Raw genomic sequence first — 20,306 nt, 5'->3', positions numbered from 1 at the left:
AAAATTTCAATAGCACTGCACTGTAGCACTGTTGTCCCATTGTTCATCGATTTTCTCACAATGGTACATTACTGGTACCCGCTCAAGCAAATTGATGAACAAATCGATGAAAATTTCAATATTTTGAAAAAACTCGAACCTACCCCCTTTTCCTAAATTCTGCAGAAAAGCATCTTGTGATCCCTGAGATGACTATTCTAGAGTCCCATCATCCTTACAGAGAGGGGTTTCAGGTGCTAATCTAAATCTCCCCAATCAGTTTTAGATATTATACCCCTAGAACCTATGATGAGAGTACAAATATCTACCTTTGGGGCAAAATATAGGTATTTTCTTTCATGAACATCTAAGTTTGTATAGGAAAGAGTCAACAAAGTACCAAGGAGAAAAGTTCCATTTCCTTAGCGGAGTCCCCGAGCTCGTCCACATTGTACGGAATATGGAAATGGCAGAGCAGGAGCCTCAGCTGAGGTTTCAGATCTTCTGTTTCCGTTGTGTGTTGCGGCAGGACAAAAGTAACCGCTGTTTTTATGGACTCTGTAGAAACACAAGAGCAAGAATATTAAGACCAATGATAACTAGGGTTCTTGTGTTGACTAGTAGTAGGACCTTCTCTTCTGACAGGAGGGCCTGTCTGAGCCCTGCCCAGCCTTCTCCTCCTGGGATGCTTCCATTAAGCCAGCTCTGTCTGACAAATCCTTCATTCATGCTGGCTTTCTCCAGGAGGTAGTAGCAATGTCCTTTCTTTATAGACACAGGAAGACAGTTAATGCTATGCTTTTGTAACATGGGAGTTAATTTACTCCAAATAATATTAACTCTGGAACATCTGTCATATTTACTTAAGCCTCAGTTGCCCTTAGATTGACTTTAGTTCCTAGTGTCCTAAAAAGTGGGTCCTGCTAAGAACCCAGGGCAAGCCATAGCTACCCTGGCTTCAAAAAGGGACAGCTAAGTGCCATAAGAGGTATGATAAATTAAGAGCACGTTCATGAACAAACTCTGTCATGACCCAAAAAGAAGTAACTGAACTTTTTAATAACCTGTTGGGGTTATTAAAAAGTAACCTGGACTGAGTACTGTAGTCTGGGAAATATAGCAAGGTGTCCCCAGGAAAAGTCACTCTTGAAGCGTAATCTAAAGTATAGATGAAAAATAAAAGCCTATATCTCTTACTGTGTTTATACTAAATTATTAGAAATATTTTTAGGAAGTAAATTTAATATGATTGTTTAAATGGACTACCAGCAAAGGGAAGGAAAAAGCAATATGCCTCTAGATGGAATTCCACCCTTGGGCAGATGTCCTAGTAGGAATCTGGAGTGCTGGAGTCCTTAGATGATATTCTGTCCTTGGGTGGATCTACTTGAAGAATTTACCCTGAAAGTAGCTGAAGTGGAGCTTTATATCTGTTTATTGTTTATGTTAATGTTCAACCACACCTAAGTGTAATTGCTGCCCCCTAACCCTTCATGATTCCTCTATAATAACACTGACAGATTTGAATAAATGGCTACTGATTACCAACCACTAATAACCAACCTGTGGCCCCATTCCTTCATCCGTCAGCTGGGGGGCAGGGGACCCTGGTCAACATAGGACAGTGGCAATGACAAAACATAAAACAAAATGGAGGGACTCATGTTAATACATGACAACCAAAGCAAGGAGGAGAGACACACCTTGGTGTAGCCAATCAGAACGTGAGAACAAGGAATGGCCAACAACCCTTGTTGGTCAGCCAGATAAGAGAGACACTGGTCCCTTGATAGAGTCTGGAGTAATGGATAATAGTCTAGGGTATTTGATAAAGGTTCAGGGTCCACCCAGAAGTGTAAATGAAGGGAGAAGAATTCAGAACATTAACAGAGATGACCTCTGCAGCCCTCTCCAATGTATCAGTGCTCACAAGCAATGTACTCCAGAACCCAGGGACCATTCTGTGTGCAACCTGATCCTCTCTCCTCTCCAGCCAATGGCTGCATCATGGAGTCCCCTTAAGCTGTTGTAAGGCCAGAAGCATCTCAGTATTTGCTCCCAGCTTGAACTTTGGGTATCTTGGACTCTGATACTAAGTGTGGGCTGATCCTGACTTAAGTGTCTGGGAAGCTATATGAATCAGAACCTGAGTGATAGACTTTGTGTGATAAATTAGATCTTATATGGATTTATGGGTGTTCTATAGTGTGAAGGGTAATAAATAATGTTAAAAGGTATATGCATAGTTGTATTGAATCCTGTTTCTAGGGAACTGCTCACTACACTTATTAGAGGCAACAATGCCCTTAGTCCTTTCTGATAAAAAAGGAAGTTGATTTATCAATGAAACAACACATTTAGGAGAGGCGTTATTCTTTTCCTTCTTCCCCCTAGCTCCCTCCACCTCTCATGACCCCTGTTTGGATTCTAACCCCACAGTGAGGTTCTGTCTGGATTTCTTTCTTTCTTTTTTTTTTTTTTTGTGATCCATTCTCTATCCCAGCTGCCTTCTCCCCCAGCTCATGAGGGAGGCTTCCAACCACAGAGCAATAGTCCTAGCCCTTGTCTCTACTGTCCTTGGGTATTAATCTCATAATATGTTATTTTCTATTCCACAAATGAGTGCAGCTCTTCTATGTCTGTCCCTCTCTTTTTTTTTTCTTTTTGGGTCACACCCGGTGATGCACAGGGGTTACTCCTGGCTCATGCACTCAGAAATTACTCCAGGTGGTGCTGGGGGGACCATATGGGATGCTGGGAATAGAACCCCTGTCTGGATTTCTTACAGGCATATCATGTACTTACCCCAAGGAAATATGTCTCAGAGTAGAAATCGAATTAAGTTCCATAGATGTTTCTAACCCAAGGAAGGTAAGGACAGGAAGTCTATTATGTTAGTTCAGATTAAATAATGTAATATTTAAATTTAAGGGATTTTAGAGATTATTTCATCTGAGCAGTTCACTTGGAGATAAGTAAATTGAGGCCTACAGAGATGAAATTATTGGCTTGCTCATCCAAGCCTTTAATTCTCCCTTAAACCTTTTCCTCTTTTGTTTTATTTCCACTCTAGAGAAGTCTGTGTACTTTCTTGAACAAATATTCCTCTCATTCTATCCTTCATGTATTTCTAAGCGAATTTTGTTAAAAAAAATTATGTTGCTTCACTTAAAAAAAAGAAACCCAGGAGACGACATGACTGAAACATGCTAATCTACATGAGGCCACTATAGGAATAGATCAATATTCCTGACTTCAACTTTCGTTGCTTCTTAATTTGCTAGTTTTAAAGGCGAAGATAATCCTGTGTAAGGAAGTAATTATTATTCATTTCCCATCAGAAAATATAAAATTAACAGTTGTTCATTAAGATGATATAACACTTAGGTAGCACTGTAGCACTGTAACACTGTCATCCCGTTGTTCATCAAAATTCTGGCTAACACATTCGCCCCATCCCCTGCACTCCCACCACTGGAAAACCCAACAGCCCCCGCCCATACCTGTCAGCTTGCTGGCAGACAAATAACTGATTCTGAACATAACATGACTTGGCTGAATCTTCCCAGGCAGACTGGTCTGGACTGAGAACTCTGGGGCCTTCTGGAATGGGGGCCGGCAGATTCCCCTTTCTGCCTAAAGGCACAGCAGCCCACACCTGACACCCTCCAACATAGAAAGGGCCTGGCTCTACAACTGAACCTCATCAAACTGCCAAGCCACCAAATCGTTCCAGATCTGTAAGTCCTGGGCCTCATGGCCTCATATGGCAGCGACACAACACTTCCAAATTTCATAGCACTGTCAGCCCAATAGGATCACAGCAATTCTGATGGAAAAGTTGTATAGAAGACCCCCAAGTTTGATGAGCAAAAGAAAGAGTAGAGAAGGCTCAACTAGCACCAACCAGCTTAGTAAATTCTCAGATAATGACTTTAGTAACACCATTGAGAGATACAACAATTGATATTTCCATTTGCCTTTGTGTATGAGTTAAATTTGTTTGTGTCTGCTATGGGAGCAGGCTAGAATAGTAGGTGGGAAACTGAGGGCATTGGTGGAGGGAAGGTCACATTAGTGGCGAGACTGGTATTGGAGCATTTGATGCCTGAAACAACTATATGATAAACAATTTGGTAAAACACAGTGTTATTATAATTTTTTTTTAAATTTAAAAAGAAAAATTTTCAAGGACTGGGGCAATAGTGCAATGGGTAGGGTGCTAGGGTGCCTACCTTACACATAGGCCACCCAAATTTGATCCCCAGCATCCCATATGGTCTCCTGAGCATGCTAAGAGTGATTTCTGAGTGTAGAGCTAGGAGTGACCCCTGAGCACCACTAGGTATGCCCCCCCCAAAAAATAAAATAAAGAACAAGGGGGAAATCTTTTCAAGCATGAGAATGAAACAAAAAAACACACGTGTGTGTAAAAGTCACTCTTCTTTTCTCCTCATTATCCTAGGGGAAAGAGTCTCTTTTCTTACCTGAAATGCTGTCATCGGTAAGGCTGACAGATTCAGGACCCTGGGTGCTGGGGTCCATGTGACTGACCTGCTCCTTTTCCTGACCTTCCTCAGACACTTTGTCAACAGTGATGCTCAGAATCTGGGACATGGGTAAGAATTGGAGGGCCTGGAGAAGAACACAATCAGGAAGATGTATATCAACCTCATTCTCACAGAAGCTTCCAGATCTATATGTAGGAGTGTCTTTGACCACTTTAACAGAGGAGGAAGTTGGCCTTGAGAACATTCCCAGTCATGACAGGCTAAATACAAAGCCAAGAGACTAATTCTAGTGTTCTTACCTGGAGCCAGGTCTGTACTGATAAAACAACCAGAGGAAAGGCTTTGTGTGAAGTACTCAGGCTAATAGGATGAATAAGACATGCATCCAACACAGCTTGTTCTACTGTGACTGGAAAGGTAGACCCCCATTTTGAATGATCAGGAGAGGGAGGAAGTGAAAATGATGTTCATGTTGTCTCTGGTTTGGGTAATCCATCATTCACTTTACGGATGGTGTCACATTGAGATAAAAAGTGGAGGAATAGGAAAGATTGTTTTGGCAAAACAATTATCTTCTTGATTTGGGGTGTTGCTTTGTTTTGTTTTTGAGCACCTAGAGGTACTCAGGGCTGACTGCTGGCTCTATACTCAGGAATCACTCCTGGCAGTGCTGGGGGAATATATGTGGTGTTGGGATTGGAACCAGGGCCAGCCACATGAAGCAAGCATACTAATCCCTGAATGTCTCTCCAGCCACAATCATCTTTCTAAAGTGTATATGTGATCGTGTCATTCCTTTCTGATACCTCTAATCTAGGTGTGGGCATGCCTTTGGACTCTCTTTATCCTTATTGTTTTCTTTTTATTCTTATGTCATTGTTTTTAAGTGAACTGAAATTTGTTTACTCTTCTTCCTCCTAATATGGGCATATGTTAACTTTTCACAGCAAAGATTATACTTTTTACAAATTTGTCAAAGACATGCACACAACATATTAGATCCCATAAGATATTCTGGAATGAAAAAGTGAATCTATATTGAGGACTATGGATACTGAATCAGATAACAAAAATAAGAACTTCACAAGCTGACTATGAATTCATCTAACAGACACATCTCTGAGAAAACTGAATTAGTGGAGCAATTTCACTAAAGCAAGTTTCCAAAATGTGCTCATTTCAATAGAAAATCTAGTGAGCCATTACTTCCTGTCATAAGTAAAAGCAGCTGAAATGCAGAAACTCACAATCAAAAGCTTGTAGATAGGTGTGAGGAAGCAATGGATTAACCATGGTGGGACAGTTGTCATGTGACTATGCTTTACATACCTGCAGGTAATGGTGAATAGTCTTGAGTGAATGCAGGTGACACACTAACCATTTTGTGTAAATAGTCAGGTCTTGCTGTGTAACCAAGTTCGGAGGGTTGTTTTTCCCCATAAGGAAGTTTTCTCGAGCAACAGACAATCTTTCAGCTCTCTGAAGGGCATCATTGTATTCCCGCATAATGTAGGCAATTTGTTTCTGTTGAGAGAGATGCAAAGACAGAACTTGGTGATTGCATGCCTTGTTCTTTTCTGTCGTTTGTTTCCAAGCATAGAGCTATGTCATTTGGGGGTCACATAAGAGTTCTTAGAATACCACAATGCATTCATATTCTGAATTTTGCAAAGTTGGATCTGTCTGACTGACAGGGCAAGTTCTTAGGACTTGAAAGAAAATCTAGCAAAGAATCAGGGCAGAAGTATTTTTTGTAGCTGGCTGGGGTCAGCTTCTTAACTTTTACCAAGAGCAAAAGAGGTCCAGTCTTCAAAGGAGGGCATATTTCCCCTCATATACCTCTTCCTTCAAATCTCATTCTTAAAAATAGGGATATTGTCTTCTACCACAAGCATAACTAGCCAATAGGTACATCCACTAGTTTTGCTGCTACCTTTAGCTGTGACTTAATATTTTTTTATGAGTTATGTACTGTGGTGGGAATGTAAGTTGATGCAGTTATTTCTAAAAACATACAGAGATTCCTCAAAAAATAGAACTGTCATATGATCCAGCAAGCCCTCTTCTGTATATATATATGTATATGTGTATATACACATTATTATATATGTGTGCATCACTGCCACTGACAGTGACAGTAACACACACATATATATGAAATTAAATCATTGTCTTGAAGAGCTAGCTGGATTCTCATGCCTATTGCAACATTATTCACAATAGTCAATTTAACAGTCAGTTGGTGGATGAGTGGATAAAGATGTGGTGTACACAATGGAATACTATGCAGCTGTTAGGTAAAATGAAGTTATGAAATTTGCCTATAAGTGGATGGACATAGAGAATGAAATGAGCCAAAATGAGAGGAAAAGATATAGAACGATTTCATTCATTTGTGGTATATTAAAAATATATATAGTAGAAGACTAATATCCATGGCCAAGGAAAACAGGGGCTAGGAGGATTGATCAATGGTTGGAACTAACCACAAGTGTGTGTGGGGGCTGAGAGTAGGTAAGATAGAGAAGATACCAGTATTACAATAATAATAATAATAATAATAGCAGGGAATGATCATGATGGACAAGATCTGAGTGTTAAAAGTAGGTAAAGGGATATTCTTGATAACCTTACAGTATCAATATTGTAAACCAAAATACCTGAAAGGAAAGAATGAGAGAGAGAGAGAGAGAAAGTACCTGCCATAGAGGCAGGCAGGGGATGGGGGGTGGGGGGATGGGAGGGTACCTGGGGACACTGGTGCTGGGAAATGTACACTGGTACACTGGTGGAGGGAGGAGAGATGGGTGCTGGAATACTCTATGACTGAAATCCAATCATGAACAGCTTTATAGTAAAGGTCTATCTTACAGTGAGTCAATAAAAAAAGGTAAAAAATAATAACATTTTTAAAAGATGTGGTGTATATTTCTATATACATACACACATACAAAGACCTTCCAGATCTTCTTTATTCATTTATAAAATTCAAATTATGATCTGACAATTATCCAATTGCTCAAGTTACATTATTCCATTACCCACTCATAATATCCCATATGTGTATACACACAGGCACATACACACAATAGAATAATATTCATTAATGAGAGAGAAGGAAATTTTGCCACTTCCACTATTATGGCTGATCCTAGAGGACATTATGCTAAATGACATAGACCAGACAAAAAAATCAATACCATAAGATCTCATGATCTCATTGATACTTGGAATATTAAAAAAAAAATAGTGGATCGGCTTGGAAGCTGCCCTCACATGCTGGGGGAAAGGGCAGCTCAGACAGAGAAGGGAACACCAACTAAAGTGTAGTGGAGTATCCACTCAGGATGGGAGAGGCAGGTTGAAAGCAGACTATAGATTGAACATGATAGCCACCCAGTATCTCTATACCCAAAAGGAGAGAGAGAACAATAAGGAATTCCCTGTCTCGGGGAGGGGGGCGAGAGGGACAGCACAGGGGAGGGAAGGGACACTGGGGCCATCGGTGGAGGAGAATGGGCACTGGTGGAGGGATGGGTATTCAAGTATTGTATAACTGTAGCACAGGCATGAAACTCTGTAACTGTACCCTCATGGTGACTCATTAATAAAAAATTTAATTAAAAAATAGTGGATCTCATAAAAGCAGAGAATAGAACAGTGATTATCAGGGTATGGGGTGGAAGTGGAGGATGAAGAGATATTGGTCAAAGGGTATCACTGTAGCACTGTCATCCCATTGTTCATCGAGTTGCTCGAGTAGGCACCAGTAACGTCTCCATCGTGAGACTTGTTGTTACTGTTTTTGGCATATCGAATATGCCACGGGGAGCTTGCCAGGCTCTGCCATGTGGGCAGGATACTCTTGGTAGCTGTCAGGCTCTCCAAGATGGACAGAGAAATCGAACCCTAGTCAACCGCGTGCAAGGCAAAAGCCCTACCCGCTGTGCAGACTACCCGCTTCAGTCTGGTCAAAGGGTACAGTCTGCATAAGGTGAGTAAGTCTAGATAAGTAATCAGAGGCATGATGACTATACTTGGGAATAGTGTATGAACAAGCTTATCACTATTTTGATTCATTGGGAGAAACAACCCACAGTTTCTGTTCACAGGTTTCCTACCTTGTAAACAGGATAAAGTTGCTCCATGATCTTACTGTGCTGGCAAAACCTCTTCCACCTAAGCATGTGTAGATACTTACAGTGGGCCAGCTGGGTGGTTCTCTCTGTGTAATACTGAACAGCAAAAGAAATAATTAACCCTTAGCATAGAATAAGAAGACTGAATTAAGTCTGAAGAACGGCACCAACAGGAAAACCCATCTCTGGTTATTTGGAAAGGGAGGTTTCTTCAAATGAAGATCGTGGCATTGAGAAACCTGGCTTAATGTGCCATTCACATTTGAATGAAGCAAGTATGTAGTCGTGAATCCACCTGCTCTGTTGCCAGTTGTGCTGACTGTAGGTTCCTGTCGCAGTTCACCAGCAATTTTAGCAATGGCATAAAAGTACAAAATTGTCTAAAGCTGAGCTTAAATTTTCTGAGAAACCAAAGTTCTGAAAATTATAAGTCGAAGACTGAAACACATTTGTTTTAAACCTTAGAATCAAGAATTTTATTTTTTCTTAAAGAGGTACAGGAGGTGGTTAAAAAGTTGCAGGAGAGATAGCTCGGTGGGCTGGAACACATGCCCCACGTGCAAGAGCACCACATGGTCTCAGGAGCATCACCAGGAGTAACTCTTAAGCAACAAGCCAGAAGTAGCCCTAGAGTATAGCCAAGCGTGGCCCCCAAATAAGCGAACAAATAAATGCATGTACTCTTTTAAAAAATGTTTTGTTTCTGAGAGAAATAACACTGGCTATGATGGAATAAATAAGATCACCTCCATCAAAAAGAGCAGAAAACAGAATTAAATACTCTAGGAAACTATTTTCTGACCGCAAGCAAAAGGTCTCATGGTCCTTGAGAGAAAGGAAACCAACAGAATGAGCCCTCCTTCCCTACAGGTTCTGCCTGAGGGAGGCAAGTTCTGGCTCCCAGTAGGGAAATGGGAAGCCTGAGCAGAGCAGGAAGGTCTCTGAGTAAAAGAGAAAGTGGTCTGAATTCTGCTGAGTCTGCAGAGCAGAGTACTAAAAGGGAAGACATAGAAAGCTCCAGAAATCTGCAGAGGGGTGCCTTCGGGGTGTTTAATAAACACTTAATCATGCTCACAGAGGGTGGAACTCTGCAAGACTGTGCAAAGGCTAACAGGCAAGGGACTTGCAAATATAGAAGGTCTCAGGTTCGAACATGGCTCAAACATGTTCACCTTCCGAAGAGAGCAGCTACTCTACAGTTACCCTAAGCACGCTTCGACAGAAATTAACAAACCCAAGGAAAGTGTAAAGCTGATCTGCAAGTAATATGATTGCCTACTAGGATAAAGTTCAACATTCGTTAAAAGAATTTTTTAAAATCAATATTCAATAAGGTGAAATTGGTAACATTGCAGTGAGGTGGGGGTCCTGGTGGTGTAAATTGGGGAAGATGCTATGTCTTCAATCGAAAACCGGTCAAGAGTCATGAGGGCCTTTGAAACATAACATCTGAGAAGCCCCTTTAAGATGCAGAATTCCAGGCTCAGCATGGCTAGAAATCCTGGGAGGAGGGACTCCAACTAGGAGCAAAGACCATGTAAGAACATCAAATAAAACCACCAACACTTCCAAATGATCCCCCCCCTGAAAACATCTTAGCACAGACTTCAGGGGTGGAAGGAAAAATCGGGAAAACTATATCCAAACTAACTTTTCAGGGAGAGAGGTACATATTTCTCTATTCTTGGTGTGTGTGGGGGGGAGGGGTGAGAGGAGGCGGGGCGGGAATCTCTACCTGAGATGTGTCCTCACTTTCTTTTATTTTATGGCATGCTTTCTTGGGATTCTCCCACAGCTCAGCTTAGTATGTGTAACTGACTCTTCTCTGGAGCAGCCAAGTTCTAGCCAGTAGGGCGTTTGCTTTGCATGTGGCCAACCCGGGTTCGATTCTTTGGTCCCTCTCGGAGAGCCCAGCAAGCTACCGAGAGTATCCCACCCGCACAGCTATCCCTGGTGTATTTGATCCCGCCCGCACAGCTATCCCCGGAGTATCCAATATGCCAAAAACAGTAATAACAATTCTCACAATGGAGACGTTACTGGTGCCCACTCAGAGCAAATCAATGAACAACAGAAGACAGTGCTACAGTGCTACTTCCCAAAGAAGCTTATCTTATTTCACTATTCACTATTTCACTATTCATGTATGAAGAACTAAGAAAATATGGCAAAAGAGAAACGAAGAAAAACTAACTCAGAAATGCCATTGGAAATGAAATGAGCAAACAAGAACATCAAAAGAGCTATTAATATGCTTGGCATATTCAAAAATTGAGAGAACGTGAACATATGAGAGTCATTTTAAAATATCCAAAACAAAAAAAACCAAATAAACAAACAAACAAACAAAAGGTATAATATAGGAATGAAAATATTCATCGGATAGCATCAACCACTGGTTAGACTACAGAGGAAGAGATTAGGAAAGTACAGGGGTAATGAGGCCAGAGAGATGACCCGGAGTGAAGGATACATGTGTAGGACCCCAAGTTCAATCCATGGCACCATGTGACCCTCCCCCAAGCACCACCAGGTATAGTCTTAGAAGGGCCCAAGCACTGCTGGGTGGCCTGGTGACCCCTAGCATTGGGGACTCAAACAGCACCACAGAGCTTGGATCCAAGTGCTGATCCAAACAGCCTCAATGGCAGAGTATGGCTGGGGCAGGTGACCTTAGGGTCCCTCCCAGAACCACTGCTTGAAAGATCCCAAGAAAACAAAACAAACAAAAAAATAACAATTGAAAAGATGGAAAATGGAGCATTGACAGAAAAGACTTAAACAATTTAACTGCCTCTGTGACAGGCTAATAGGACGCAATTTAACGTATGTGTAAATGGAATGCTGGAAAGGATGAGGATAGAAAATACATTTGAAGAAACAATGGTTGGGAGAAAAAAATGCTTAAATGATGAAAATAATAAAACCACAATCTAAGATTTCAGCCAATTTGAAGTAAGGGAAACAAGGGAATAGCCCCATCAAAGACTGTCATTATCAAACAGCTTAAAGCCATTAGGAAGAAATCTTAAAAGCTACCCTGAACAAAAGGAGACATTGTAGTAGAAAATGGAAACTGCTAGCCAGAAGATAATGGAATGTCTTTTAGCATGATAAAAGAGAAAAACTATTAACTGAGAATTCTACAGTGAAAAAAAAAAAACATCTTTCAAAAACACTTTCAAAACAAACAACAGAGATTGAGAGTGTTTGCCCCTGGCAGATATGAGAAGTGTTAGAGTAAGTTCTTTAGGCAGAAGATAAATAGTATATGGAAATTTAGACTATACCAAGATATTTAACCTAAACACTCCTGACATTTGGAAGCAGATAATGAGAATGGAGGGGCATAGGGTGCTATCATGTGCACTATAGAATATTTAATAGCATCCCTGAATATTTAGCAGTGACCTATCAGAAGCCAGTAGCAATCTACCCCACTCCCCAAATTATGACAAAAGCCTCCAGACATTGTCCAGAGCCCTTCTCGCCAGTGAGAATCACCAAGATACACAAAGAAATGAAGAGTGCCAAAAAAGGAAAGAGAATCCTGGATGAAAATAATAACAGCAGTTTGACTTGCAGGTAGAATCTCAACCCCTTTTGTTTCTTTGGGATTAATTTATTAGTAAATTGCCAACAAGCTAATTTGTGTGCAGAGTGAGCTCATAAGATTCAAAGAACAAAGAATTTAAGAAATCAGAACAATAAATGTTATCGTAGGAAATAATAGCAACATGGGCTGGAAAAATTGTACAACAGAAAATAAGGTGCTTGCCTTGCGTGTGGCTGACCCAGGTTTAAGCCCCAGCACTATCTATGACCCCCAAGTACTACCAGGGGTTACTCCTGAGTACAGAGAAGGAAACCCTCGAGCAAACCAGGTGTGGCCCAACAACCTCTCTCCACTCCCCAGAAAAAAGGGAAAAAAACGATATTAAAAACACATCAAAGTAAAAAGTAGAAATTCATAATCAGTCCTCCAAAGACAATGATCACTGTCATTTTGGCCTCTGTCTTTCCAAGTGAATTTTCTCTATATTACATAACCGTTATTGTGATAAAGTTTCTGTCACGTACAGCAATGCTTTTTCTTAACACTCTCTCCTACTGTTAGCTATTTAGGCAATTCCACTCTTTTTTCACAATCATTACAATGATGCAATAGCAATGTCCATGCAAAATTTCCCTACCCCTGATGTTTTGCATTCTTGTCTTTTGGTTTGGGGGGCCCTCCACGTAGTGCTCAGAGTTTACTCCTGGCTCTGTGCTCATATATCACTCCTGGTGGGCTCAGGGAACCATATGTGCTGACTGGGATTGAACCTGGTGTGCCATATGCAAAGCAACCGCCCTATCCGCCACATTATTGCTTCAGCCCTGCACTATTTTCTTAAAAGAGATTTCTTAAGAGAAATATCTTTCCTTCAGTGGGGCAACAGCAGGTGGAAGACTGCAACTTGGTCAGTGACATATTGCCTCATAAACACCAGCCCAGGAGCAATTAGTCGTCAATTGTTTAGTAACTAAACAGAACCAAACTGCAACGTGGGACTCTTAACAAAGAATCTTAACAAAGAATGTTCAGCAAAGGATGTGCATAGTCTGTAGATACATAAGTGGACAGAGAATACACGAGTTTTGTTCGTATACACAGGTTTCCAGATCTGTTCTGCCAACTGCTAAAGGCCCCTTACCTGCAACAGAAGCAAAGGTAGGTTTTCAGGTGTGTACTCTCTTCTTAAGCAGCTCTCGAGCTCCCTCTGCAGGGAATCTGCTTGAATAACAAGGGGCTTTGACTCTGCAACCTGAACCCAGACAAAAGAACAGGATCAGTGTTCATGTAAATAGAGTAACCAGACCAAGGAGAGGAAGGGATGGAATGATCACAAACTCTTGGTCCTGGATTACAGAAAGTAGAACATCAAGGGGAGTGGGGTGGGAGTGAGGGGTGATTTGGTGGACTGGAAATACATTAGGACAATGCTCCAGGATCTTTGACACTTCAGTAAAGTCAAGTTGAAGTAACTGTGTACATCAAAATCATAAGAATCAGCACTATTGTAAGCAAATGATCCAAGCTATAATAATTAAAATATAAAAATCAGTTTGCTAAGGAGGCAGAGTGGCAGGTGAAAGATCTTGGGGCCCAGGTGGAGGGAAGCCGATAGTGGTGGATTTGGAGCTGAAATAGTCTATACCTGAAACTTATTAGCAAACAATTTTGTAAATATGTTGCATAACTGAAAGTTAAAAATTAAAAACGAGTGTTTATGGTAGACCTGGAAATGTTCAGGTGTTACTCCTGGCTCTGCACTCAGGAACTACTGCTGGCAGTGCTCCAGGAACCATGTGGACATCAGGGATCAAACTCGGTCAGTCGGCAAGGCCCTGCCCGCTGTACTATCACTCCAGCCCCACAATGACAGCTTTCTACAGGATCCTCTTATCCCAAAGTCTCCAAGGGGCACGAGTTCACATCACAAATGAAAGAGCCGTGAAACTGAAGAAATCACAAAAATCAAATATGTTTAAGGAAGTTGTACTGGTTTGGATGTGGCAGTGAGATGAATATTGGAAGATTTTGTTCTTGCAACCATTAGATGTTCGTGTGCAAGCATAAACTTTTTCCTGCTGAAAATTTCCAACAAGGCAGAAAAATCTAACTTATTATGTCATGGGCACAGCCATTCTCCTACTCACCTGTAAAGCTTTCTTGAGTGCCAGTTCCCTTTCTCTTCTGAAGTAAGAAATGTCCTTTGGCATTCGAACTGAGCTGCAGAAAGTTTGTGCAACGAAACACTGATTATAGAAGCGACATGGAATCAGATGATCAATGGCGCCCTAGGAAGGCTGGCTTCTCCATGAGACTGTACTACAGTGGGTTGCTATGGGCAGGGAAGGGCCCAGGCTTTTGTCTTGGTCAGAGTCTCTCTGATGTCAACATCATGCTCACTACTCCTCTCCCTGCACCCTTTTCCTCTCCTCCTCCCAGGCAACCGTCAGAGTGCTCTCTCTATTCAGGCTCCAGTGCACAAGGAGATGTATCATGGTAAACGTTTTTATGCCCCCTCCCCTGGGCCCAGTATTTTCTCTAGTATCCTCGTTTCTAAGGACTTCTTTTGCTTTTCAGATGTGTATGTGAACTTCACTGACACAAAATCAACACTTTGTTCCTCTTTCTTCTCTTCCTCCTCCTCCTTTTCCTCCTTTTCTTCCTCCTCCTCTCCCTCCTCCTCCTCCCCTTCTTTTTTTTTCTTTGTTTGTTGTGGGGCCACAGTCAGCAATGCTCAGGAATTACTCCTGTCAGTTTCAAGAGACCATATGGAGTGCCATATGGTCCAGGTCAGCCGTGTGCAAGGCAAATGCCCTACCTGTTGTACTATCTTTCCAGCCCCTTTTTCCCATCTTCTCACACATGCAAAGCCATATGCTCTACTACACCACATTCCCAGCCCCAGCTCACAAAAACCAGGACCTGACTAAAATGTTTTGTTTGTTTTTAAAAAATAAATAAATTTTTTTAAAAAAATTCTATGCAGTTATCAGGGAGGTGGAAATGGGCCTTGCGTATCAAACATGACATGCTTTGGGGAAAGGCTCAGTGGGAGTTCCTGCCTCAGGAAACAGCATTTCTCCCTGGGAGAAATGGGAGCACAGCTGCCTGCTCCACCCTGCTGCTCCGTGGGAGATGCATCCGCCCTGGACTCCAACATGAGGAAGCTCAGGCAATGCTGCTGGGCCTGGTGAAAAGGTGGGACCCTGGGTGAGGAAGAGGAGCACTCTCCCCACTTGGTGTCAGAGACACCCCCAGAGCTTGAAAACTTGAGGAATATCGAGGACTGACAACCCTGGGGCAGATAATCACTTTTTTCAAGTTTGGGATTTGCAACTCAGTTAGAAAGCCACCGAAGATAGTTCTGGAACTCATGTGAGAAATCACTAGTGACTGGAGGGATGCTGTAGGCAATAAAATTCAGGTTAATGTTACTGATCTGATCCAGTACATTTCCATGGACTAAGGTGTGGTTATCCATTTTCATTTTGGTTTTGGTTTTAGAGACACACCCAGCAGTAGCTAGGGCTTACTCCAGAGTGGTTCTGTGCTCAGGTCTTACACCTGGTGTGGCTCAGGGGACCCTATGGGATGCTGGGGATAAAACCTGGGTCGGCTGTGTGCAAGACAAGCGTCTTATCCTATGTACTATCCTCTCTGCATCCCTCCACTCCACTACCCCAGTAGATAAGATTGAGGGAGGATTGCAACAGACCATGAGTGTGTATACTGCCGCAGTCCCTGGAGGCAGTGGTCTAGTGGACACCAGGCTGAGCATCAGGAGCATCGGGATTGTCCCATCCCAGAGCCCTGTGATCCTAAGCAGCTCATTGAGCCATTTGCATGACTCCCCACCCCCATCTGTGTTGCGGCAAGGGGCTCCCTAATCTCAGATCATTGTTTTGATGGGGGAGGAGGAAAGGAAGCTCTGAAAGCACGTTGGGAGTAAACAGACTCATCAATCAAAGGTCTGATTTTCAGCACTCTAGTACTGCTCCTGGACATAGAAAGCAGTGGCGAACTGAAAACAGGATCTGCCTGGGGCTCACTGACCAGATCCTTTCTTATTTAGATCACATTGTTCCTCCCAGAGAATCTCAAGTGATCTCTAAACAGCTGGAAGGAGACTGGTGAGCATAAATGGTCTTAAGCACTAAAGCGTAAGCACATCAGTCCACAAAAACAGTTCGCAATCACCATTCACCAAGCATTGTTCACTTAATATTCATTCAATAAGCATTTATGAGATATTTAGCCATCTCAAAGACCAGGCTTATAGGAGTAAGACAAACAAATGAGAGACATAGAGACATAGACTGAGAGAGAGGGTGGGGGGATAGAGAGAGTATAGGTACTCTCCGGTTTTTAGTAGATGTTCTGTCTGGGGAAAATTAGAAAGCTCAAGTGATGATTGGGACCTTTCCATTTCTCTGTTCATCAGCACATGGCCAACCAAAAGTGCTCTGTAAGTATTTGTTGGATTAATAATCAGATTTTCCCAGGGGCCATGTTTAGGTGTTGGAAGTTAGAAAAACAGGTGTAGCCATAGATCTTATCACTCTGTCCTGGAAGGGACTTCAGGGAACCTTTCTCAGAGGCTAGTCTGGCACTTGGCATTTCAGTGCCAGCATCAACACTTATCTGAACAAGGTGTTCTCTAGTTTTCAGAGAATTGTAACATGCATGATTTCACTTGATGCTTAAGAGACAGGCATCTATCTCAAAGCCTATCTCAAAGATATATCTCAAACCTGGCTTTTAGAAGAAAGGTTTTCCTTTCAAAGAAAGGAAATGACATGGAGAGCAAATATAACTTGTAGAGTTCCATTACCTTTCTATGTCTTTATACAATCCTCGCTTTGCTTCATACATGCAAGAGCTATACAAAATAAACTAAAAAATACATCAAATACTGGTTCTTTAGAATCATGTGTAGAAGGCAGTACAAATGCATCTATGCTCACTCCTGCTTCTGCTCTTCAGCCCTCATCACCCACATTGTGCTTTCCCAGCTCCTCTGTCTAACAGTGACCTCAACTTTTTTCCTCTTGATCAATTGTGGCAGCAACAAGACAGAGGGATAGGAATGTCCTAGCATGTACTACTTAGGGCTGATCTGATTCCCTGTTGCTCTAAAACATAAATAAATAAATAAATAAATAAATAAATAAATAAATAAATAAATAAATGGGATTCCTATCACTGGCAGCACTTACCACATCCTAGAGAAAGTCATTTTGCGGAATCCATTACCAAATTCCTAGGGCCACCAGAGTGATAGTGAAGTGGATGGGCCATTGACCTTGCATGCAGCCAATCTGGATTGGATTCCCAGCACCCGATATGGTCCCCAGAGCCCACCAGGGGTGATCCCTGAGTGCAGAGTCAGGAGAAAACTCTGAGAACCACTGGATGTGGCCACCAAAACAGAAACAAACAAAAAGAAAACTAGAACAAATTCTTAGCATCATTTGTTTGGGAATTTTTCATCAACACCAAGGTCAGGGCTAGAAAGACACTCAATGGGTGAGTACATGCTTTGTATATCAGAGGCTCAGGTTCAATCCTAGGTACCCTGTGACCCCCCCTTACCCCTAACTTCCCCAAGCTCCGCCAGGAGTGACTCCTTATCACAGAGCCAGGAGTAGCCTTTGAATACTGGCGAATGTGACCCCCCAAAAGATAAAAACACCCTCCCTCCCCAAATCAAGGTCAAATTCAATTAGAATAACATAGGATACTCTGAGTCAGATTTGTTTGGTAGCTTATAGAATTTTAAGACCATGGTATTTCTAAAATATAGGAGCACTTTCCCATTTTCTCTGATAGGACACTGCCTCTGAATGCCCTGACAACTCCTTGACAGGGGCATCAATCAAGTCTGAGCTTGAGACGATGCTATTATTTACGCAAAAAAAAAGAATGGAAAAGAGTTGGGGTGCCACTGGTGACTATGGGGCAAGTGCAGGCTGTGGCCCTTGCGCTGCTCCTCTTCTGCTATGAATTTCACCTGTGAAATGCCTGAGTGGTCTCCTGGAGGGTTCCCTGAGCCTCTAGCTCCGTCTTCAGTTCACTCAGTTGCATGGCCAGTTCTTTCTCCAGCAGCTGGACCCTTTCTGTGGAAGCCATCTTATAAATGTCATCCATAGTTTGTGCTGACTCTTCCTGAAAAATAAGAATACAGAGCTGGGGACTGACTTCTTGGTGACCATTACCTCACCAATTGGACTTTGTCTCTCCTCACCCAAGCAGCTGCATGGACTTTATAGAAATATGTGCTTCTGCAATTTGAAAAGCAACCAGATGAGATGATTATTGCTTTGATTTAACCACCCCCTGCACACAAGGGATAAATGAGGCTAGACTCTCTGTTGACTGGGTCTTTGCTCAGCCCAAATACTTTCAAATATGCTTCTGCTGCAGATTGGACTGTGGGCTTTTCAAAAGGAGAATCCATCACTCAACTTCTGCTGTTCTAGAAAGCCTAATGGGGATTATCTACGAAATAGCTCAGAGGGTTTTGATCATTAGGAACAAATGGTCGGTGAGTGCAGGATCATTTTTGGTTCCTAGAGTATTTCTCCATAAGCCCTTCTGACCACATGGGATTCTGACTCAGGAGCGTAAAACCATTGTGCGTCTAACATGAACTTGCTCCTTGCTCTTTTAAGTTTGGAAGAAAATCAGACCAATGCATTTGAGTTATGTCATTCTGCCTTCAAAATATTTTAAAGATAATTACTTATAGGGGTTATTGAGTACACAGGAAGATTGTGTGTCGTGCAAGGGATTTGAACTAGGGTCACAGCTGGTGTGACTGAATGCAAGGCAAATGACTTACTTCCTGTACCATCTTTGTAGTCCATCCTCTAGATTGAATGCTTATATTCTGCATACCGCTTTCATCAGTAAATGAACTTGCTGATACTGCCCCCCCTCCACCAACAACCAGTTCATAGCTTACAACATTCAACATGGTTTTTGCTAAGTGCATAGTGTCAGTAGTCTAGGTTAACATAATACCCAGAAGTCCTAGGACTCCCACTTTGCAGCGGGTTCAGATGGAGCCTGTGGCCTGGGCTCCCACTACCTTTTCCTGCCCAGGCTGGTAGAGATATGGTGACATGAAGGCTCCAGTAGAGAGGTTTGCAACACTTAAACCTTCCCTTTCCCCTTTAACATTTCTAGATTCTCCTTTTCTCTTTCAGAGATATCTCATGCTCTCAAATTAATCTCATATAGTTTCAGCAAATACTTAAGCTATGGAGATATTTTATTAAGCAGCCTCCTTTGGGAGCCTGTTGCTTCTTTTAGAACTATTAATAATGAAGCTGGAGGTAGTAGAGGGCTTAAGGTGCTTCCTGGATTGTGGCCTACCCCACTTCAAACTTGCTATGTCGGGGCTGGAGCAGTAGTACAGCGGGTAGGGCATTTGCTTTGCATGCACCGACCCAGATTCTATTCCTAGCATCCCATATGGTCCCCTGAGCACTGCCACGAGTAATTCCTGTGTGCAAAGCTAGGAGTAACCCTTGTGCATCACTGGGTGTGACCCAAAAAGCAAACAACAACAACAAACTTGCTATGTCAATTCAAATCTCCAGCACCACATATTATCTCCAGAGCACCTCAAGGAATGATCCCTGAGCACAAAGCCAGGACTGAGCCTTGAACACAGGTGAGCACGACCCACAAACTACCTCCTCTAAAAAGGAGAGATGAGAAGCATTTAAAATGGTAACGAGGGGGCTGGAGTGATAGTACAGCAGGTAGAGTACTTGCTTTGCATGCACCTGACATGGGCTCAATCCCCAACATCTCATATGGTTCCCTAAGCACAGTCAGGAGTGATTCCTGGGTATAGAGCCAGAAGTAACCCCTGAGCGTTGCCAGGTGTGGCCCCCAAACCAAAATAAATAAATAAATAAATAAATGCCGATGAACTTCCAGTGAAGCTGGTCTGTGACCCTACAGATAGCCGCATCACTTGGGTCTTGCCCACCGCTGGGACTTTGCCGAACCACTTGGCTGTGGCTCTTTGAAAATGAAAATGTTGCTTTCAGGTTGCAGCAAATTGCATAATTTCTTATTCCTTACAGCTATATAGTATTCCATTGTGTC

The 20,306-nt window shown here is 42.2% G+C and overlaps 1 protein-coding gene across 1 annotated transcript; it reads right to left on the bottom strand.

Moving 5' to 3' along the window:
* Positions 1-367: 367 nt before the first annotated feature.
* Positions 368-19,038, bottom strand: LOC129404365 (putative uncharacterized protein C6orf183). The gene is made up of 8 exons (XM_055136720.1): positions 19,027-19,038; positions 18,196-18,350; positions 14,333-14,405; positions 13,327-13,437; positions 8,612-8,725; positions 5,820-6,014; positions 4,467-4,614; positions 368-537 (listed from the first exon to the last, which is right to left on the bottom strand). Exons 1-8 carry the CDS (start codon positions 19,036-19,038, stop codon positions 368-370), a joined length of 978 nt encoding a protein of 325 aa, XP_054992695.1.
* Positions 19,039-20,306: the final 1,268 nt, after the last annotated feature.

Source organism: Sorex araneus, chromosome 4 (assembly GCF_027595985.1).
Source record: "Sorex araneus isolate mSorAra2 chromosome 4, mSorAra2.pri, whole genome shotgun sequence".
Lineage (NCBI taxonomy): Eukaryota > Metazoa > Chordata > Mammalia > Eulipotyphla > Soricidae > Sorex > Sorex araneus.
The sequence above is the reverse complement of the archived record's forward strand: the minus strand, read 5'-3'. Positions and strand labels throughout refer to the sequence as shown.

Coding starts and splice junctions, on each gene's coding strand:
- LOC129404365 (XM_055136720.1), bottom strand. Junction 13,438..14,332: donor CACTCAAGAAAGCTTTACAG/GTGAGTAGGAGA, acceptor GTCTGGGTTCAG/GTTGCAGAGTCAAAGCCCCT. Junction 8,726..13,326: donor TACCTTTGCTTCTGTTGCAG/GTAAGGGGCCTT, acceptor TTTGCTGTTCAG/TATTACACAGAGAGAACCAC.